General features: G+C 41.1%; 1 protein-coding gene across 2 annotated transcripts in view; it reads left to right on the top strand.

Moving 5' to 3' along the window:
- DHX36 (DEAH-box helicase 36) overlaps positions 1-18,773 on the top strand; it is a 36,270-nt gene extending 17,497 nt beyond the window's left edge. For both annotated transcript variants that reach the window (XM_040974833.1, XM_040974832.1), the window contains exons 14-25: positions 1,107-1,171; positions 1,802-1,945; positions 3,188-3,305; positions 3,850-3,948; positions 5,786-5,959; positions 6,084-6,170; positions 6,682-6,765; positions 9,434-9,533; positions 9,630-9,720; positions 16,851-16,971; positions 17,502-17,654; positions 18,128-18,773. In XM_040974833.1, coding sequence (XP_040830767.1) covers positions 1,107-1,171; positions 1,802-1,945; positions 3,188-3,305; positions 3,850-3,948; positions 5,786-5,959; positions 6,084-6,170; positions 6,682-6,765; positions 9,434-9,533; positions 9,630-9,720; positions 16,851-16,971; positions 17,502-17,654; positions 18,128-18,313 — 1,422 coding nt within the window. In that variant the 3' untranslated portion in view covers positions 18,314-18,773. The remainder of the gene's footprint in view (positions 1-1,106; positions 1,172-1,801; positions 1,946-3,187; positions 3,306-3,849; positions 3,949-5,785; positions 5,960-6,083; positions 6,171-6,681; positions 6,766-9,433; positions 9,534-9,629; positions 9,721-16,850; positions 16,972-17,501; positions 17,655-18,127) is intronic.
- The last annotated feature ends 4,006 nt before the right edge of the window (positions 18,774-22,779 follow it).

Raw genomic sequence — 22,779 nt, 5'->3', positions numbered from 1 at the left:
TCTGGGAAAGTTCTGTGTATCAGAGGACAACTCACAAATCAAATTAGTTCAGTCAACACTGAAGAGAAGTTTAAAGAATTGGTCTCACCAGTAACCTATTTGGGCTTCCTAATAAAAAGGAAAAGATACGAGTACCATTACAAATAATCCAATAGAGATTATATTCTGTGTTATACTGCAACTTTGGTATTTGAGATTTGGCTTAATATTTCAGTCTTCCCAGGCATTTGAGTTTTTGGCTCTGTTGGATTTCCCTGGAACAAGTGTGTGTTCACAGAGTGACTGCACTCTAGTCAGCACTGCTTCCAGTTCCTGAGATAAATGAGTCCGTTTCCTCCGACTTGCCTTTTCACTGCTCTTTGTGTGACAAATGTCAGCGCGTTGTAATACCCTTTTTTGCTTGACTCAGCTAGCTGGATAAGATGACCAGGAACATAAAAGGGAGAAGAAAGCAAAACTTACTTCCAAAGGCTGGGCAGAAGGATCCCTGGGGGAAGCACTTTTCTGCCTTGATACATCAACTTAGTAACTATGTACTTACATAACATTTTCTCTGTTGCTCACCATTTTTATAAATGAAGGAATAAATTTAGGCCTTTTGAATTCTGCATCAGAGCCTGGCTTGCACTTTAGTGACACTGTCCTGGATGCAATGCCTGATGCAGTGTAGCTTTTGAACAAGTTACAGGGTTCGGGTTTTTTTTTTTTTCCCATAGCTGATTTCAAGCTGATAATACAGTGACATCAGCAGCCAACATCCATCCAGTTTGGTTAGGCGTTTGCTTAAGCCACTATCCTCTATATTCTCCAATATGTGTTAAAGATGTGCCATAAATTTTAAATGATTATGTTTTATTTCAAACCTTGTTTGTGGTTAGCTTTGTTACATCTGTGGCAGATTTATCTTAGTTTACAAAAAGGATTTTGTAGTATTAAACATTTTGCATTCTTTATAAATAGACCTGTATACAATTAAGACAGGTATGTCAGTGACTAAACAAAATGCTAAGAATGAACAGTTCCTGAAGTAATTAATTATTCTTCTCATAAAAATTGCATCAGACATTACTGTTTCTTATGGGATTTTGATTGATTTATTCTTGCAGGTATTTAAGAAAACCCCTCCTGGTGTTCGAAAAATAGTCATTGCTACCAACATTGCGGAAACTAGGTAAAGACATTTGTAAATATCCACTACTAGAGTTTTGAGCTCCATAAATTACTAACATACCTTAATTGTTTTTTTCTGAGACACTTCATAATTTTTTTTAAATAAGTATTTTTGCTTGTTTCTGTGGTAAATTTGTTCCTTTTTAGAATTAACCTTTTCAGTAGCTTTTTAAGAATTTTTCCAAAGAAACATGGAAGCTGATCCGTTCAGATCTCGTTTCTTGTTCAAGGTGGCACTGTTTGGTAATGATGTGATTATACAGCCTTTCCATCTCCTCGATTCCTTTGGAGGTATTAATTTACCATGCAGATTCTATAACAGATTATGTTAGAGATCCTGATCATAAACCATGTGACAAGGGGCTCACTAAACTAGACATGAACTAGATGTTTCAGTTTGGCTGTCAGGAGTTAGGAATTCAGTGCGTGGTCTGCAGAGCTGGCACTATGCTGTGCCTGTGACGGCTGGTGCCGCTGCTTTCACTGCAAGGTTGGCATGTCCAGGAAGTGTGCTAGGAATCCAGAGCTGCTGGGCACTAAGAAAAGCTGTGCTAACCTTGTCTGCAGGCTTGTTGTGGGCTGGTAATGCTGTTGATGTATTTTTAATATATTTTTCATATTTCCCAAACAGTATTACCATAGATGATGTCGTTTATGTGATAGATGGAGGCAAAATTAAAGAGACCCACTTTGACACTCAGAATAACATCAGCACGATGGCTGCGGAGTGGGTGAGCAAAGCTAACGCCAAGCAGAGGAAAGGCCGAGCTGGAAGGTAAGACGGCAACTTTGCCTGAAGTCTTTGTATCACACACAAAGCAAAATCTATTGCCAGCCTTTAAAAAATGATTGTTAAAAGGTAAAGCTCGTATTGGGTTCAACTACAGTACATCTGTAAATGGGAAGGTTGTTTGTGTTGACCTGCTCAGTCCTTACCGTGATGATGGGAAGCAGATTGTCTCCTGTCAGGAGTAAAGGAATGAAATAGTTGAGTAAAATCATAAACTCACCCAGCTTTGTAAGTGGCAGAGCCACAGCTTGTTCTGAGAGCAGTACTGACTTTTAGCACTCATAACCAATGGGATGTGCTGTTTTTCCATGGATGTACTTGGAGCATAAGAAATCGATCTGTTTTAAGTATAGGGAAAATAATTTTCTTTGAGCTTTCATAAATATTATATATTTTCTGTTTCATTTTATAAATTGTATTTTTACATTCTTTGTATAAATAAAAACTATGTCTGGAATTGCAAAATAAGAGTTTTTCTTTGTCCTCTTATGGGCAGAACATAAACTCTCATTGTCTTCAAATACGGAGTTAAAAAAAAAACAGGTGTAAGAAAACTAAACAACATTTGCTTAGTCTTTTAAAGTTTTGCTGTAAAGTCTGACACTTGCTGCACAGATTATCCCAGTATAACTTGATTGGTAAGCATTTTCTTAAATTATGTAGTTTATGCTGACAAGCAAAATATTGTTAGTCCAAGACGAATATACTCTGATTGGTGATGGAGGGTAATTTGAGTGGACCGAGTGAAGACTGGAGTCTTCTGAAGCAGACCTGTCACCTCTGGGTAGTCACTCATTCGCATGGTAGATGAGTTCTGGAACACATCTGAACATTTGAGGTATAGAAGTCAGTGACTGAAGCATCATTAAATGAATCCTCATCAGCACTACTGTGGGTTAACAGTCGAATTGTTTTTATGCAAGAGGCAGAGTTTCTTTTCAGCTCTTTGTATATGGATTCCTTTGGTAAAGTTTAGATTGCTAATGGTTTTGGAGGCCAGAAAAGTTATATGCCGTGTGGTGAACAGCCAAGGTTCTCCTTCTGCTGAAGAATTGCAAACTGTTTAGTGCTTTATGAAACAAGTGGGAAGAAGTGTATTGCTCAGAAAAATCGAATTATATAATGACATGAATTGCTTTCTGATGAGACATTTAAGAAATGTCTGCGCCTGCTTTTTCCTCTGGAGTCCTGAAGTTCTCCCTAACTGCTCTCAATACTTCCTCTAAGAGTTCAGCCTGGCCATTGCTACCATCTGTATAACGGGCTCAGAGCGAGTCTTCTGGATGACTATCAGCTGCCAGAGATTTTAAGAACTCCTTTGGAAGAACTTTGTTTACAGATAAAGGTAAGCTAAGGCGGAGAGTTCTGAAACCAAATGGCAGCACTGCTCTCATTTGGAATATGTAAATTCCGGTGTTATCACGTTTTAATCATACTCTGCTCTGGAGTAGGACTACCTGTGCTTGAATCCCATTTCCTCCATGTAAAGCTTATCTCCTGTCACGTAATGTAGATTATTTGACTTCATATAAAATTCTCAGAATAGAGTCTAATATATAATAAGCATTCAGTTAGGGCTAGGCATTTTGACTAACCTTATTTTTTTCAAGCAATTTACATATTGAGATTTCTTTGGCCTTATATTAAAGATATCAGAGATATAAAGATATATCAGTGGCGAAGCTTCAGGTAGGCGCTTTCCTTAGAACTGCAGAGGAAAGTAGTTGCATATACTTTGGAAAAATTCTTAAGGAATCACAAATGAATCTTAATTCATTGTGGTTAACTGATAAATTGTGTATGACTGTAATAGCACCCTGTGATTGGTGTAAGGCAGTGTTAAATATGTCATGTCAGATCTGACATATGTTTCATTTATTTCTCCGCAGATTTTAAAGCTAGGTGGAATCGCCTGTTTTCTGAGGAGGTTAATGGACCCGCCGTCAGATGAGGCAGTGTTGCTGTCCATAAGACACCTGATGCAACTGGTAATTCTGAGAGATTTTTATTTGGTATTAAAGCATATAAATTAACCTAATGCAAATCTTTTTCCCCTTGTTGCCGCAAAGCCAGTCAATGCACATTTGATTGTCCGTCTGGCTGTCAGCATGATGTGTGAAATACGCATTAGAGAATTGTAAAACGATCCATTAGACATAAGGCTGGACTTCTCCTGTACATCTTCCTTTCATCAAATGTCCTTGGTAATTTTGGTGTCAGGGTTATGCTACCCTCAGAAAAATAGCTCGTGAGTATTAGGGCTTTTTTCATTTGTAATTGTTTTAATGTTTTTTTGTGTGTGTGTGTGTTTGACAGACAACATGGAGGGACAGGCAGAGGGATCTCCCAGCAGCAGCTGGGCTGGGTCAGGCTGGAGTTCAGATCTGTCCAGTTCTGCCCACTGGGGCAGAGGCCCAGGCACTTGTCCGTTTCCTGCTGTTTGCCCGGGCGCATGAGCAGGGAACTGGATGGTTTGAGCAGCCATTCTCAAACGGCACACTGTGGGATGCAGGCCCCACAGGTGTCAGCTTTACCTGCTGCCCTGCAGCTCCAACTCCAGTATATTTTCAAGTATTTTAAAATTGAGCGTAATTTCTTTTCTGAATACTTACTGGTAGGCTTCTGTATTGGATTGGACACCTACACTTTCTGTTATTTCATGTTTGTGTATTGAAAATTCTATTTGTAACATTCTTTTAGATAAATTTTTGAAGTCTGGGAGAATGATGGTTTCCTCTAATAGGATTTATTTCTGTTGTTGTTTGTTGTTGTTGAGATTTGTTTTTATTGAAATGTCAGATTTATAAAGAGAAGGAGATACAGAGAGATCTTCTGTCTGCTTGTTCCCCAAGTGGCCACAATGGCCAAAGCTGAGCCAATCCGAAGCCAGGACCTTTTCCAGGTCTCCCATGCAGATGCAGGGTCCCAAGGCTTTGGGCCGTCTTCCACTGCTTTCCCAGGCCACACTCAGGGAGCTGGATGGGAAGTGGGGTAGCCAGGACACAAACCAGGGCCCATATGGAATCTCAGCAGATGCAAGGCGAGGATTTAGCCACTAGGTTTTGTTGCCGGGCCCCCAAAAAGGATTTACACAGTTGCATCAGGAAAAGTGACCCTTGACTCTGAACATTTGTCCTTTGCCAAAATCAGTATATATATATATATATTTGATGTTAACTTCTGAAGCTATTTCTTTTGCTATCTCCGATAACATCAGTGAAGCAAATTACCTAAGGAATTGGAGCAGAGGTCATTCCTGTTTTTCAGAGTTCTGGGTAGGCCTTGGTCTCTTATAGACTGTAGGAGCTGAAGCTTGCTATCCCAAGTGGAGTAGTGTTTATCCTTTGTTTTTCACACAGTTTTTAAATTGTATAATTGCTTATTTATATTAAAGAGTGAAGGGAAGAGCTGTCTTCCTTTTGCTGGTTCACTTCCCAAGTGTACTGAAGCCAGTGCCGGGCTAAGCTGGGGCCGAGGCACCTGACTCACCTCTGATCCCGTGTAGGGAGGCCAGACTAAGCTGGGACCGGGGAACCTGACTCACCTTTGACCCCATGTAGGGAGGCACCTGACTCACCTCTGACCCCGCGTAGGGAGCAGGGAGCCTTTTACGCTGCCTCCCAGAATGCCCTGGCAGAAAGCTTTGTCACAAGCAGTGTTCCTGGGGCTCAGATGGGAACACTAGAATGGGAGGTGTTGGTTTTATTTTTGTTTTACTGCAGATCTCCTAATTGTTTCTGTAATTTGTCTCCTGGCATTTACAGTAGAGCCTGGTTGCACATTAATAAGTTTCTAGTCATTTAAGCATAAACTCTTTCTTTACAGAATGCGTTGGACAAACAGGAAGAGTTGACCCCTCTGGGAGTGCACCTGGCACGCCTGCCGGTCGAGCCCCACATTGGGAAGATGATTCTTTTCGGAGCTCTCTTCTGCTGCCTGGACCCAGTGCTCACTATTGCTGCCAGTCTCAGCTTCAAGGATCCTTTTGTCATCCCATTGGTAAGACAGATACAAAGCAAAAACAGTTTAACATGCAGAAAGTAGATACTATTTTTTGTTAGCTTTTTATTAGAAAATCATTCTCTACTATAGTGTCATTATATTGCCTTTGTTATTATTTAAGGGAAAAGAAAAAGTTGCAGATGCAAGAAGAAAAGAATTGGCTAAGGAAACTAGAAGTGACCACCTAACAGTTGTCAATGCATTTGAGGTAAAAAAGAAAAAGAGGTTTCATGGTGAAATGCCACTAATGGAACAGAAACATAGCTATAACCTTTTAAAATCTCTGTTATTAGGAATAAGTGGTTGGGAATGCTTACATTTAGGTTGACATTTGAAAAACATTAAATTTTTAATGACTTATTGCCCTTTTGGAACAAAAAAAAATTTTTTTATAAAAACACACAAGTGAATAGTTCATTTTAGTATTTGATATTTGTTAGTTTTCTCTCACAATTTGGAAGACATTTGTGACAGTATTCAGTACTAAATACATCTTCTGATTTAATGTTTTGTTATTGTACCATAACAATTCTGATTTGGGAAATATTTTTTTGTTCCCCAAAGCCAAATTTGCTCAAGGGTAGACATCATCTGTTTGCAAAATTCAAATGTAACTTAATTTGCAGCAATACGAAGTATCAGAAAGTTACTGCTAAGTAAAGTCTGTGAAGTATCGCATTGGCAACAATGCAGATGAATTTCATTTCTCGGCTTCATAGGGCTGGGAAGAAGCTAGACGACGTGGTTTCAGATATGAAAAAGACTATTGCTGGGAATACTTCCTGTCTTCAAACACACTGCAGGTAATGATGAGTGTGATAATGTAGATATAAATGCTGAACTAGAAGCTACACGTATCCACTTAGTACAGTTAACTTTGTAGCACAAAGGTAAATGTATAACTAATATGTATTTTTACTATATACCAAATAGTAGGGAAACTTATTGTTAAAAGAACTGCTAGAAAGCAAGTAAAAAGGTATAATACACAAGAAAAAAGAAAAAAGAAAAAAACTGATTCTGAAGAAGTGGAACATAGTTCTAAAATCCAAAGCAATGTACAGTAAGGATAGTTTTATCTGTTCCTACCATCTAATTGCCATTTTAATTATTCAGCTTGAGAATTTTCACTTATACTCCTTCAAACTATTGAAAAATATGAGGAAGTGGTAGATATATTTAAGTCCCCAAATTTAGTGGCCATCTAATTTTTTTTTTCTTTCAAAGATTTATTTATTTCAAAGATTTATTTATTACAAAAAGAGAAGGAGTAACAGGTTTTTAACCTACTGGTTCCCTACCCAGGTGGTCACATTGGCCTAGGCTGAGCCAGGCCAAAGCTGGAGCTTTATGTGGGTCCTTCATGTGGGTGCAGAGGCTTAGACACTTGGGTTGGGTCAACCTCCAGAAGTTTCCCAGGCTGATTTTCAAGGATCCAGATCAAAAATGGAAAAATGAGGTGCAAACTAAGAGATAAGTTGGGCCAGCATTGTGGCACAGCAGTAAGCTACCACCTGTGATGCCAACATCCCTTGTGGGCACTGGTGTCTGTCCCATCTGCTCCACTTCTGATCCAGTTCCTCGATGGTGCTGAAGAAACAGTGGATGGTTGGCCAAGCGCACCTGTGTGGGAGATCTGGATGAAGGTTGGCCAAGCGCTTGGGCCCTGGCACCTGTGTGGGAGATCTGGATGGAGGTTGGCCAAGCGCTTGGGCCCTGGCACCTGTGTGGGAGAACTGGATGGAGCTTCTGGCTGCCAGCTTTGGTTTGGTTTAGATCAGTTCTGGCTGTAGCAGCAGCTGGGGTGGTGAAGCAACAAATGAAAGATGTCGTTCTGTCTCGCTATCTCCCTCTGCCTGTCTTCCTTCCTTCCCCCTCCCTGCCTTCCTCCCTCTCTGTTTCGAAAAAAGTTAGTAAATCTTCCAAAAAATTTGAATCATAGTGAAAAAAAGTGAATTGTAGTGAAGACTTGGAGAATAGAAAATGTGTGTTCGTTCAGCTAGTATTGTGTGCTGAAATTGTTTAAATGTACAACTGATAGAAAATAGTATTGAAAGTTACACAAATAGAAAGTAAATATGATACTTAATAAAATGTCAGGGAAGTAAAAACCAGGAGGTGGTTAAGAGGATAACTATTAGGGAGACTATTCACCTTTTATAAAAGGGATATGTATTTAATTATCACAACGTGGTTATAGTTTTTTAAGATTAAATGAATTCTTCAGAAAATAATATTTATGACTACAAAAATACAAGATTCATCTTTGCATTCACTTCTGCTTTCTTCTTGTTTAAGCAAAGCTGATTCTAGCAGTTTTAAGTTCTTTTTCCAGAACATCCTGGGGACAGTGGCTTAATGGCTCTATCCTTAACTTGCAAGCTTTGGGATCCCCGATGGGTGCCAGCTTGTGTCCCAGCTGTTCCATTTCCCATGCAGCTCGTTGCTTGTGCCCTAGGAAAGCAGTCGAAGATGGCGCAGAGCCTTGGTACCTTGCAACCTGCATGTGGGAGACCATGAGGTCCTGGCTCATGGCTTTGGAAGAGCTCAGCTCCGACCATTGCAACCGCTTGGGGGGTGAACCAGCAGAGAGATTTCTGTCTCTCCTCTGTGTAAACCGGATCAGACTTTTCAGTAAAAATAGCTTTAAAAAAAAAAAACCTGATCAGAGGAGAGGCCTTCAGCTTATGTGTCAGTAAGTTAACAGTTAATTTGGGGGAATAGAAATTGGATTGTTGGTTGTTTTTCATGGTTGGTTTTTGTTATGTGGTAGAGATGAATTCTAATTGTATTAAAGTTGATCTCATAGAAATTGAGAGGGTTGTGGTTAGCAGAGGTTGAGTGAAGTAAATCTGAGAGAGATGAAGAGAGAATGTTGGTGGTTTCAAAGTTAGAATGAAGAAGTTCTTTTACTTTGTTCACAGTAGAATTGCCACAAATAAGGTCAGTGTGTATTATGTTCCACTTAAATGTTTTCAGTGTAGAGAAGGGAGTGATAAATACTTGAGAATAGCAAGTGGATTTATCCTGATTTGAACATTATACAATGTATCAAAAATGCTAGAAGCCTAAAAATAAGTGCATTTTATATGTCATTTTAAACATTTAAGGAAAAAGAATCTGCATTAGTCTTTGGCTACACTACATTTGTCTTGACACTACACATTTTCTGAAGAAAAAAAAAGAAAATGCTTTAGGTTTAATGTTGCTGTATGCTGTGTTAGAGTCCTTTCGCTTGGCATTGCTGAACAGCCTTGGAAAATAGGGAGATGAGTATTGTGGGTGCGTTCCAATAAAACGCAGTGGTTTTTCATAAAATGTAGTACTAGTATGAACGGTTGTTTTGGGGTGTCTCAACCTGTCTTGTATGTTTTTGCAAGAATGTTCTGAAGAAGGGAAGCTTGTGGCTGCATGCGTGGTCGCGTGCTGTCCAGCCTCAGTGTGACAGCTGTTCTTACTGTCGCTCCCTAGATGCTGCACAACATGAAGGGACAGTTTGCTGAGCATCTGCTGGGCGCTGGGTTCGTAGACAGCAGAAGTCCGAAAGATCCAAAGGCTAACATCAATTCAGGTAAGGAGAAATCGGTTTACCTGCACAGACAAGTGCTAGCTTGCTGCTGTTGTCAGATGTCTCATTATTTTTTTCCCTGCCTCCCATCCCCCATAGACAATGAGAAGATAATCAAAGCTGTCATCTGTGCTGGCCTGTACCCTAAAGTTGCTAAAATTCGACTAAATTTGGGTAAAAAAAGAAAAATGTAAGTGTTGAAAATAATTGTAAAATTATTGCAAGTATTATAGTTCTCTTAAACGTTCAAAATTATCTAAGATTTTATCCGAGCTTATATTTTTGGGGCTGTACTGTTCTTTACTTTTGCTCATAATTTAACTTAGCGATTCTTTCCCTCATATTCCTATGGTTACCTCTCTGATCACTCATTGTTTATAGTGAATGCTTATAAAATGTGACACCAGTGTAAATATTAGAAAAGCTGGCCATCTACTATTAAAAATCAGTGCTCAGAGAGAAATTCCTTAAGGATGGCTTTTGGTTTGAATATTTTTCTTATCTTAGAAACTGGGGAATTTTGAGAGTGCCTGTTTGAATAAAATTGTCATTTCGCTATTTTGATCAAGAACGAAATACAGATTGCCCAGCAGTAGCAGTAACGAGGAGGCATCGTTTCTTTTTCTTCAGTGAGGTCATTCCTAGTGAAGACTCAGAATAGCTGAAAGTGATGAAGTTCTGGGGGTGTATTCATTACTTCCACGCTTTTGAAGGCTTTCCTAGCGGCGCTGGCCAGGACATCGATACTGTCGGAGGAAGATGTCCTCGGGACGTAACTCCATCTGCTTTTAACAACTCTATTACAAACATGCAGCAGTGGGAAATTAACATTGTGTAATATCCTGTTGCCATTTCATTCATTGGGCATATGAGGGCCATTGTTTGGTAATGTGAATTCTTTGAATTGATATTGCTTGGTATAATTATAAATTTGAAGCAACTGTGGACTGCAGGGATACGCCCATGTGCCAACTGTGTTGGCGAGCAATGGCGCACAGCTGATGGAATTGTGTTCCCCAAAGAACAGAACCCTGACATGTTTGTGATTGTCCTGAGGGACCGTTGTTGTCATCTAGGCCGGGATTGCTTTTAAACAGCCTGTGATACCCAGCCCAGCGCCACTCCGACCTCCAGGGATTTACCACTTTAACAGTAGCATTAAGGTTGGCAAACCCTTTTGTCAGCTGCCGATTGGGACAGCTTTGTGGGAAAAAAAAAAAAGAAAAATTTCTATTTGGATTGGTACTGTTTCAGTTTAGACTTCAGATCAGCAGATTTTGACCTATGGGCTTTAAAAAGCATGTTTTTGTGATTTATTATTGGAACGGGCCCACAAAGCTTCAAGCACGTTGACTCTGGTGCTCTAGAAACCTGCCAGCACAGCTGTGCTAGTGTACAGGATCGCAGGGTGATGTGGTTGGTGGGTTACAGAGTGGCAAAAAATTACTTCAACTTCAGTAAATGTTCTTCTTTTTAAAGACTGAATTAATTTGAAAATCAGAATAAGAGATGGAGGAGGGGAAAAAGAGATCTTTGACTCACTTCCCAGGTGGCTGTAATAGCTGCATCCGGGTGAGACCAAAGCCAAGAGCTCCTGGGTCTCCCACGTGTGTGGCCGAGATCCAAGCACTTGGGCTTCAGCATGCCATTAGCATGGAGCTGACTGAAGTGGAGCAGCTGGAGTGCAAACTGATGGCCATATGGAAACCTGCATGGCAGGTGGTGGTTTTGCCTGCTCTGCCATGGTGCCACACCCAAAAAGGATACTCCTGAAGACAAATAAGATTCATATGTTAGCTTTTATACTGTCATCTGATGTTGATAAACGTCACTATTTAAGCCATCACCCTGATTAGTAGTATTAAAGATTAAAAATTGAGATAAATTTTATGTGATTATTAAAGAAACTTTAGGAACTGAGAGACTAAATTAGAACTTTGTCAAAGAACATTAATTTCATATATTCCCTTTGAAATTGAGGTGCTTAAGTAAATGTAAGACTATTATAGTGTTTTAAATAGATTGTTTTAAATAAGTTCTATCAAAAGTTACTTTTTTTTTAAAGATTTATTTTTATTGGAAAGGCGGATATACAGAGAGGAGAGTCAGAGAGGAAGATCTTCCATCACTCCCCAAGCGGCTGCAACGGCTGGAGCTGAGCCAATCCGAAGCCAGGAGCCTCTTCCAGGTCTCCCGCGCAGGTGCAGGGTCCCAAAGCTTTGGGCCATCCTTGACTGCTTTCCCAGGCCACAGGCAGGGAGCTGGATGGGAAGCGGGGCCACCGGGATTAGAACCAGTGCCCATATGGTATCCAGAGCGTGCAAGGCGAGGACCTTAACCACTACACCATCGTGCCAGACCCAGAAAGTTACTTTTTTTTTAATGATGCAGTTCCATAGGCTCTGGGGTTCCCCACTACTGATTTCCCCTCTATTATTACACTGGGTGGTCTTTCATGAACAGTCATAAGTGCATCATTCCACTATTCCAGTGTTTCCTGACACTGTAGGCATGGACAGTGTCAGAGAGTCCAGCATCCTACTGTCAGGCTAGATTGAGCTGTTTCACTGGGAGTCCATCTTTGGTCAGGATGCAGAGAGACATTCTGTGCTGTGTCTCCACGTCCGGCCATGTCAGCCTCTGCTGCACTACAGTATTATACATCCCCTTAATCACAGAGCCAGAAAGCACATTCACAACAGGGCGAAACAGAAAATTGACACAACATGAAGTTAAACAATGTGCTCCAAAATGACGTCACTGACGTGAAAAGAAAATGAAAAGCCTTCTTGTGAAATTTGAGGCTACTACCTGACCTCTGGCACTGCAGAAATGACAGTAAACACAAGAATAGCGGTGCCCGTGAGATGTAGAAAAACAGTGTTGAAAGAGACATTTATATCCTCAGGTGCTTGCAGTCGGTCAAGATGTCTCTTACAGCTGTTCTGTTCATGCACCACAAGGACTTACTGAAAAAGACAAATGGATAGGAAGTGCAAAACCAAGCAAAATTCACAGTAAAAATAATTGGATTTGAAACGAAAAAACCTGCAAATTGAAACAAGAAAGAGCTATTCCCTAAGAAGATGGGCAGAACAACCCCTCAGCCATACTAACAATGAGCATCACATTAGAACAACCACCTAAAATTAGAGATGCCAAATGGTTCCAAGTTTTTGCTCTTGTTTGCTGCTCTTGTTGGCATATGCAGTGGTAAGGGTTGTAATTTTGGGGCCCAGCATGAGAACCTAACTGCTAACGTCCTCGCCTTGCATGCACCAGGATCCCATATGGGCACCAGTTCTAATCCTGGAGTTCCTGCTTCCCATCCAGCTTCTTGCTTGTGTCCTGGGAAAGCAAACAAGGATGGCCCAAAGCTGTGGGACCCCGCACCCATGTGGGAGACCGGGAGGAAGCTCCTGGCTTCAGATTGGCATAGCTCTGGCCGTTGGGGCCACTTGAGGAGTGAACCATTGGACGGAAGATCATCTTCTCTGTCTCTCCTCCTCTCTGTATATCTGACTTTCCAATAAAAATAAATAAATCTTTTTTAAAAAAGAGTTGTAAATTTTTGTTGTCTAGGTATACTTAGAAGTTTTATTGGGAGTCTCCCTCCTTTCCTTATAAAGATGCATTCTGTTGGTTTTCCTTGCTTCCTGGTACTCTCGTCTCCATCACGTATTTTGTTTGTAAGGTTACATATGTGTGTTGATTCTCTTTTATTTTCTGTTTTGTATTTTCAATGGAAGTTGTGTTAGAGCAAACTTATGATATCTGTCTTTTGGGGATTGGCTCATTTCCCGTAGCGTAATGGTCCCCAGTTGGGCCCATTTGGATGCCAATGATAGAATTTCATTCTTTTTAATAGCTGAGTAGATTACCACAGTTTCTTTATCTATTCTTCTTTAAATGAGCATCTATGTTGTTTCCCTGTTTTTGCAGTTGTTGATTGTGCTGCAGTGAATAGCAGGGGTACATGTTGCTTTCTCATGTGTCGCACCCTTGGATAAGTCCCAGGAGAGGGCTTCCTGGTTCTTACTGGCTGTACCAGCCTGCAGTCCCACCAGCAGTGGGGTAGGTTCCTTTTCCCCCTATCCTTGCCAGCAGAAGTTGTTGGTAGTTTTGTGTATATGGGTTGTTCTCGCTGGAGTTAAGTGGAACCACAGTGCAGTGCACATCAACAACTGCAAAAACAGGGAAACTGTTGGCATCTGTCTCTCCCCTTTAGTCCGCTAATTGTTTCATGTAGCTAGGTGCTCCTGTTTTTGGTGTGTATATATTTATCATTGTTATGTTATTGATGGGCGGTTTCCTTTATCATTACGTTCCTGTATCTCTTTCAGTGTTTTTCACTGTTAAATCTATATCATATGATAGTAGAATGGCTACTCTGGGTCTTTCTTTTCCATTGCCACAAAGTATTTTCCATCCTTTCACTCTCAGCTTCCGTATATCTTTGTTGATTAGATGTGTCTCTTGTATGCAACAGATAGATATGTCCTGCTTTTTGATCCATTCTGTTAATCTATGTTTTTTGATTGATGAATTTAGGCCATATGTGTTCAGAGTTAATATTGATAGGTTGCAAATTAGTCCTGGTGTGTGTGTGTGTGTGTGTGTGTGTGTGTGTGCGCGCGCGCGCGTGTGTGTTGGGGTCTATGTTTAACTTTGGTTTCTTTATTTTTTAAAGATTTATTTTTTATTGGAACATCAGCTATACAGAGAGAAGAGACAGAAAGATCTTAATGTATGTTGATTCACTCCCCAAGTAGCTTCAACGGCCAGAGCTCACCAATCCAAAGCCAGGTGCCAGAAGCCTCTTCCGAATCTCCCACGCAGGTGCAAAGTCGCAAGGCTTTGGGCCGTGCTCAGCTGCTTCCCAGGACACAAGCAGGGAGCTGGATGGGAAGCAGGGCTACGGCGATTATAACCAGTGCCCATATGGGATCCTGATGCATGCAAGAGGACATTAACCACTAGGCCCAACTTTGGTTTCTTTTGTAGGCTTTAATGGGAAAATCTTCCCTTTTGCCATAGTTGAGTATGATTAATTTCCTCTCTTTCTGACTTCACGTTTCTGAGCTGGCTTAGTGTCGGCATATTCCTCTATCCTCTCCTGTGGAGACATTTTTATTTCATTTTCAAACACAAATGAGAACTTTGGTGTATATGTTATCCTGGATTGAGAATTTTTCTCTTTTAGGATCAGAAAACATTTTTTCATTCTCTACTTGCTTGGTGGGTCTCTACTGAAAAGTTGGAAGTGATTCTGATTGGTTTTCCATTATTTGTTATCTGATGCTTTTTGTATGCTTGATTAAATATTTGTTTTTTTTATGTTAAGTTGAGGGGAGCTTGTCAGTTATGTGTCTGGGTGAGGGTCTTTTCTGATCAAGTTTGTTTGGGGTTCTTTGCCTTTCTGGGTTTAGCTTCCTCTTAAGTTCCCAATGTTTGGGAAATTCTCTTTTAAAATTTCATTGAATACTTCCTGCGATCCTGCCTCTTTCCACACCTTTGGGAATTCCTATTATTCTAATACTCGATTTTTCAGTGTCATTCATTTCTTTGATAGATGCCTTGGCTTTATTCAGATCCTCTTCCATGTGTCTAATTAGTAGTGTTCTCAAATGGGTTATCTTCCAATTCTGATGTTGTTTCTTCTGCAGCATCCATTCTGTTGTTGAGGCTTTCTGTTGTGTTCTTCAGCTCATTGTATTTCAGTTTGGACCTGTTTTATAGATTCTGTCTCTGTGGTGAGATAGTCTTTAATTTCCTTGAATTCCTGCCATCGTTTGTCATTGTCTCTGGAGTTTTATGAATATTTTTTGTTCCCTGTGTGGGAGATCCTCAGTATCTTCATCCTGCGGCTCTAAGACTGACGGAATCCTTTGTTCGTTTTTGGAGGGAAGCATTGGCTTCCTCATTGATGTTGCTTCCTGTTTCCACTGCCCTTCCTCATGGCCTTTCAGATCTGCGGGCTTTATTGTTCCCGTTGGTAATTGCGTGCCCCTGTAGGCCTTGCTTCTGTGTTCTGCTGGAGATTTTTTTTTTAGGTGTCTGGGGTCAGGGAGGCTGTTGAGGTCCAGGGAACCTGCTGTGTGCCTGCTTGAGGGGGCTTCATCTCTGACATTACTTCTTTGGTGAATTAGGCGAGTGGTGGATCAGGCCAGCCACAGGTCAGGTGAGCAGTGGACAGAGCACACTGACAGCTGCAGATCTGCACTCCAAATTCGTCTGGTTTCCCTGCAGCTCACACTGGCATGGCTGCAGTTGGTCCCAATCCAGACTCTGCCCCCCAGGGATCCTTTGACTCCCTCTCCAGTGTTCCAGGTGCCTGTCGGGGGGCCCAAGGCACAGACCCCATCTGGTGTTGGGAAGCACAGTGCTCTCGCTCTGATGGTTCACTCCCCAAATGCTCCGTCGCCTATGGCATGCCCTCCTTGGTCAGGGGGCATTTGATAGGACACCTGTGGGTTTCTGCTCATGCTTAACTTCCTCCACCAGTGTTTTGTGCTCTGGGTTTTTTGCCTCTTCCTGTTTTTGGGGAGGCTGCTGCTGGGAGTCTCCCTGCTCCGCCTTTTCCCTCTGTACTGGTTTGAAATTCACAGGCTTTTGTCTAAGGCTTGGAGTACCTTCCTGTAGCCTGCCCGCGCCCACTCTCCTGGGCTACCGGCCACAACCTTGGAAGTTTTCAGCAGTTTTTCCTTTTCTGCATGGCACCTGCCTCCCTCCAGTGGACTCCAGGGAGTGTCGCTCACCTCACCTGGCAGTTTTCCCTTCCCACCTGTCTGCTCCACCCTATCCTATGTCAGAGCTCTGCACACATTCAGCTACAGCTGCCTTCCCCGATCAGCCATCTTATCCTCTCTCCTTACCCAAAGTTACTTTTAAACACAGTTCTTGATTTATATGCATGTGAGTACCTACCCTGTCTGAAAATTAGGATTTTTTAAAATCAGTCTCATGATTGCCAAAGCAAATGTTTGGTATAATAAAATCTGGTAGAATAAAATCACTTGATCATTTCCAATATTTCTTTGGTTCTTTATCCTGCAATTAAATAAATATACTGGCATGTAATAAAGGAATATTCTGTTGTCTTTTCTAATGTACATAACCTGTAATAAGATTTAATTGTGCGATTTCGCAACATTTCTATTTAACTGGCATTAATAAAAATGGACTCATTTGTGAGGTTTTTCTAGATTTGGACTTAAGTTTTGAATAAGTGCTTTTAATTTTGGAGAAAACAAATGAATCAGTTCCTCTAGAAGACTTATAACAAATTTAATGAATTGTATTTTGACTTTTGCTGTTAAGGGTGAAAGTGTACACGAAAACAGACGGCTTGGTTGCTCTTCACCCTAAGTCTGTCAATGTGGAGCAGACAGACTTCCAGTACAACTGGCTCATCTACCACCTGAAGATGAGAACAAGCAGTGTAAGTGGACAGTGCGACCAGCTGGGTCTGGACGTCAGGCTTTTGATGTTTTTATAGCTGTGTTTTATTCTTCCCTCTATCTTGAAATAGAGGGAAAAATTTTTTTTTCTTAAAAAATGGGTACATTTTTAGTATGTGGCTCTGTCTTAAGAAACATTTCTATTTTAGTTCATTCGGCAGTCATTTCATTTTATTTGCATACTTTTCTTCAGAACCTGCTTTTAAGAAATACTGGCATTCTTTGATGTATAGTTTCTTCTGTATAAAGGGTTTTATTGGCCTGTCTTTATAACTTATTGGAATTTTACAGATTGTGAAATACGATTCTGTTTATATTTTTCTCTGCAGAAAACTCAGGTAATTTTGGAAACACTACATATAAAGATAAAAATAATTTTGTTTACATTAGTGTCTTGCTTTTGTTACTTGGAAAATATATTGTTCGAGGAATTGTGTTGCAGTTTACATTAAGATGTAAAACCCCTGAGGATTCCATGAGTGAGTGAGGAATGGCTTATCTGTCCTTGCAGATATACTTGTATGACTGCACGGAAGTTTCTCCGTACTGCCTCTTGTTTTTTGGAGGCGATATTTCCATCCAGAAGGATAACGACCAGGAAACGATTGCTGTGGACGAGTGGATTGTCTTTCAGTCTCCAGCAAGAATTGCCCATCTTGTTAAGGTGATGAATGTTGCAAGCTTTTTTTTTTTTTTTTCTTTAAGATGTTGGCACTGTTTATTTTCACTTTATTCAAAAGGTAAGTGAAGATAAGGTTCTCCTTCCAGAATGGCTGACCAGCCAGGGCAGCACTGTGCCCAGTGCAATCTTCCCAGCCTGTCCGAGGGACTGGGTCACAGAGCTGTGCCTGCTGCCTTCCACAGTTCCCGTGGTCAGGAGTCTGGATCAGAGGCACACAAGCCAGAACTCACCAGGCTCTCTGACCTGGAGTGTGGGTTTGCTAAGCAATGTCTTGAACGGCCCCAAACACCCACCCGTGACTTTGGAGTCGGTGACACCCCGAACAGCCTAAATACCCAGGCTAAACAAGGTGTCAACTTGTGTTGTAGTGGTTTTTGAACCTCCTTGTGCAAGTCACTTTATTCCTTACATTTTACAGTGTATCTGCTGAACATGTGTAATTTTTCCAACTTTAGGAATTAAGAAAGGAACTAGATATCCTTCTGCAAGAGAAGATCGAAAGTCCTCACCCTGTGGACTGGAAGGACACGAAGTCCAGAGACTGTGCCGTGCTGTCAGCCATCACGGACTTGATAAAGACACAGGAGAAGGCGGTGCCCAGGAACCTTCCGCCTCGGTGCCAGGATGGCTACTGCAGCTGACAGCCCTTTGCTGGTACTCTGACAGCCTGTTTCACATCCACTCTTCCATCATAATTTGATTTTTGGCTAAATGGCAAACTGGGGGACACATTTGATTTTTGTGTGTATAAGGTAGAAAAACCTTGAGTACTTGTAAAGACGTACTGTGCATGACTTAGTGGCGTTATCTGTAGCTACTATAAATACACCATTCAGCCAGGATGTTCTCTGACAATGCAACTTTTGGGAGTTATGGCCAAAATTTTGAGTGTTCTTATATAGGCGTATTGTACTTCATAAATTCCTTTGTTCTGTTATATAAAATTGATATGCCATAATTAATGAGTATAAAGCCAATGAAATAGAATAGGTAACAAAAAAGTGGTGTCAAGTAAGAATTTGAATGCAACTTCATTTTTAAGTGAGACCAAAACCAGAAGTAAATTGATTTGTTGTAATAAACCCCAATATTTAATAAAATGGACAATGTATAAATCAGCCAACTTCTTGACTTGGTTTCTACATCTCTATCACTTTAATGTTTTTAATTTTTTGAAGATAATATATTTACCTCTGTGCAGCATAACGAGGCTGCTGAGCGAGATGCCCGACTTCCAAAACTCCAGGTGCCGCCACCTTTGGCCACATGCCTCGGGCAAGTTCATTTACTCTGTCTGTACTTCTTTAATCTATAAAATACAGTTGCAAAATATGAGGGTTCAGTATGTTAATGCCTGAGAATCATTAGCCTAGAGCTTGGCACATCATAGTATGCATTGTACCTTACTCACTATTTGTCCTTAATGTGGGGTCAAGGGGAGTGACTGTTTCTAGCACCCATTTTGTTTCTTTTTCACTGCTGCTTTATTAGCCGGTGAAGACTAGTGTGGCAGTGGGTACTGTGTGCATTCTCTGCCCAGTCGGCTGATGGCACTATTGCTTACTGCCCAGTAGCCCATTTTGTCCCTCCTTCTGCTTGGTTTTTCATGTCCCCACCCGTGCAGCCCCAGGGTGTGATGTTAATCGCCTTGGAAGAGGTGCAACATGAGTGCTGGGGCCTGTCGTGTCCAGGGGTGTGGTGGGAGGTGTCCCTCACCAACTGACTCGGGACGAAGCTCCGCTCCTTGCTGGAACCTTATCATTTCTGAATCTGCCGTTAGGAATCGCTGCAGCCAGCCTGCAATGATGAGGGGCCACGCAGCCTGCTACTCAGATTGGAAGAGTGGAACTTTCCAGAGTCCTCGGTAATGCCGAGGAGCTGCGACTAAAATTACAGAGCTGCCGTATTTATCAGCTTTCTCTGACAGAGCAAATACAGCCTTCGTTTGTATGCTACTTTAGCGGGATATTTTGAATTTGGTAGTGTGTTTATTGAAACATAGTGTCCATCATTGAATATTGTTTGCTGAGTCCTTTATGCCATTTGTTTTGCAATATGACAGTTTTGACCATTACGACTGATTTTTTTTAAAACATGGCAATGGTACTACTGGACTTAGTGCACAAACAAAGCATTGGAAAGCATTTTGCTGCACCCTGAAGATGAACATTGTACTCTGTCTTCCAGTAAATGGCAAGGAAACCAAAGGAGTAAAGTGTTGTGTAATGAGCGGAACGTGCGGAATGCTGTGATGATCTCGTAACACCAGTGCTTCTGTCTCCTCCACTTCTGAGAATGCAGTCAGCCATCGTTGTGTCCCGCGACAACGGTGTGTGTGCGCTTCATTTGTGTGGCCTTCATTTGACTAAGCTCCCCGAGGCTGTCTGCCTCTGACTGCGTTCTTACACTGATTCAGTCAAGGTATTGGGGCATACTGGCTTTGCCCTTAAGATCAAGTTACTGCCGCTGCCGTTTGCTCTGTTAAATGATTATGTCTGCACGTGTTTTTCCCATTTTGAATTGACGAGGTTGGCCAAATAGTCTTGGGAGAAAAGATTTAAGGATTCTGTGAAAAAGATGTATTTGTTGAATTAATATGCACAAACCAATTTTTAAATCCCACATGAGTGGCAAAAGTATTCCAGAATAAAAAGGTGAAGTATTCACAGCCATTAGTTAGTTTAATTGAAACAGTTAATCCAAATTATGGTTTCTGTACTACCAGGGATCAAGATAGAAATCTTTAATCAAAGATGCTATTTATGTTCTGGTTATTGTTCATAAAATACGGCATTATTCAGTGAAAAATGGATGTCCAAATCCATAAACTATTTCTTCAATGTTTTTTTAAAGAACAAGACATTAAGGAGGAAAATATATTTATCTCATTACTATTATGAGAAATACAGATTAACTCTTGAGAAAAATGCCAGAGGGCCCGGCACAGTATCCTTGCAGCTCAAATCCTTGCCTTGCACGCACTGAGGTCCCATATGGATGCTGGTTCTAATCCTGCTGGCCCTGGTTCCCATCCAGCTCCCTGCTTGTGGCCTTGCAGAGCAGTGGAGGATGGCCCAAAGCCTTGGGACCCTGTACCCGCATGGGTGACCCAGTAGAGGCTCCTGGCTTCGGATTGGCTCAGCTCCAGCTGTTGCAGCTGCCTGAGGAATGAGTCAGTGAACAGATCTGCCTTTTCTCTCCTCCTCTCTGTCTCTCCTCGTCTCTGTGTAGCTGACTTTCCAATTAAAAAAAAAATTCCAGAAAGAAACTAAAGAAAAAAGTCCTTGATCTTTGAACACTGTCTTTGCAAACTGTGACACCTTCCCCATTCAATAGTTGGGCAAAAGCCATAGATAAAATCAAGGCCGGTTATTACAAATTATTCTCCCTTATGGCATTTTCCATCCTTCGAGGTACAGAAAAGCTTTAGAAAACAATTTTAGTGCTCCTTTCCCCAGAGTAAGGAGTGGCAAATTCCCTCCTATCATTAGTTTTGAGTTTATTTTATGTGAGTGTGATCATGTTATATAGTCATACATTATAAAATAACTTTTTATATTGCATTTTGATATATTTTCAGTCTTTTTTACACCTTACCATTTTTTTACATTTGGTGACTTTAACCATGTAGATGGTGGGTTCTGTCAGATGTAGGAAGTGTGTGAATGTTACCGCTGCGACCTTGCACGGGCCCTTCCCCCAGCTGACGTGCCGGCTCCTCCCCGTTGGCAGTCTGTCCCTTGTCTCTGCTTCCATTCCCCGCAGCCAGTGACGGGCAGCAGAACCAGGCACTGCAGTCAGGGAGCTCCGTGCGCAGCCTCTGGCTCAGCGTCACGCTGGTGAGGTACTCGGCTGTTGCAGCAGTAACAGCTGGGTCTGCCTGTTGTCTCTTAGTACTGCGTCCTAGGTAGACATTTGGTTTGTTTGTCCACTATTTGGACATCTGGGTTATTGTCAGAGGTTTTGTTTGTTTCTGCTATTGTGAATAAAACTGCTCTGAATATATTGCTACACGTGTTTGTTTATATGTTCTCACTTCTCTGAATTAAATATAATTAAGATCACAGTAGGATGTTTCATATATGGTGCGGTCTTTAAGAAACTTCCATTTTGGAAGTGACTGTCATTTTTTAATCTTCCACACTGTTGGAGGAACCATTTTTCATCTATCCCAAATGGATTGAGGGTTCTGACAGTTTGAACATCTCAATGAAGTCACCAATACATTATTAACTGATATACAATGGACACCCTTTAAATAGTGTTGAGGATTAGAAATCAAGGCAGAAGGAAGTGAAAGCCTAATGATTTCCCATCAGATCTTTGGCCAGATCTTCCTTGTTTGATGAGAGCGGCAAGCATATAAGCATTATGGTGCGAGAGGACTCAAAAGTTTTTCCAGCTGTTTCCTTCCAGTGTCCATTGGCTGACATGGTCCTCCGCAGAGTCTCCACTTGAGCAGATACTCGCCGTCAGCTTGGCTGGGAGAGCTGTCCGATCGTTTTTGTTCTCATTTCATCAGCATTCATGATGCTCTGATGGTGGCTCTTTTAAAACTGATGCCTGTTTTAATGTCTCAGACTGTACTGACATAATGAGTTAGTCTCAGTTTGGGTGCAAAATATCTTGAAATTCATGCATGAGTTTTTTTCATGATAAACATTTTCCAAGAACTGTTTGAAGACCATTCATATGTCCTTTTGAAGAATTTACACCCATGATGGCTGATGGTATACAGCTAAACATAAGAGATACTTTTAGATCAAGGTTGCTGATCTCCAAGTATGCTGACTTCTTCGTATATTGTTTTATATTTATTGATAAGATACATTCTTTCACTAGACTAACAGCAGATCGCTTTATTTGTTTTGCATGTATTACTTGATCCTTACATTCTTGGAATAAGTTAAATGTATTTAGTAGCTACAGATAATTCAGCGTTTTGGTCATTTTGATTTTCAATTAGCGTATCCCTCTTGTCTGAGTTGCTTTGTCTTTTTGTAATATTCCTTTATTGCCCTTTTGATGCCTACTTACAGTGATGTCCTGTCAATTCTTGATATCAGTAACCTTCCCTCTTTTTGTCATTCTTGGAAGTTATTAATTG

Source organism: Ochotona curzoniae, unplaced genomic scaffold (assembly GCF_017591425.1).
Source record: "Ochotona curzoniae isolate NIBS_2020 unplaced genomic scaffold, NIBS_Ocur_1.0 contig_2599, whole genome shotgun sequence".
Taxonomy (NCBI): Eukaryota; Metazoa; Chordata; class Mammalia; order Lagomorpha; family Ochotonidae; genus Ochotona; species Ochotona curzoniae.
This window is presented reverse-complemented; position numbering and strand designations above follow the sequence as displayed.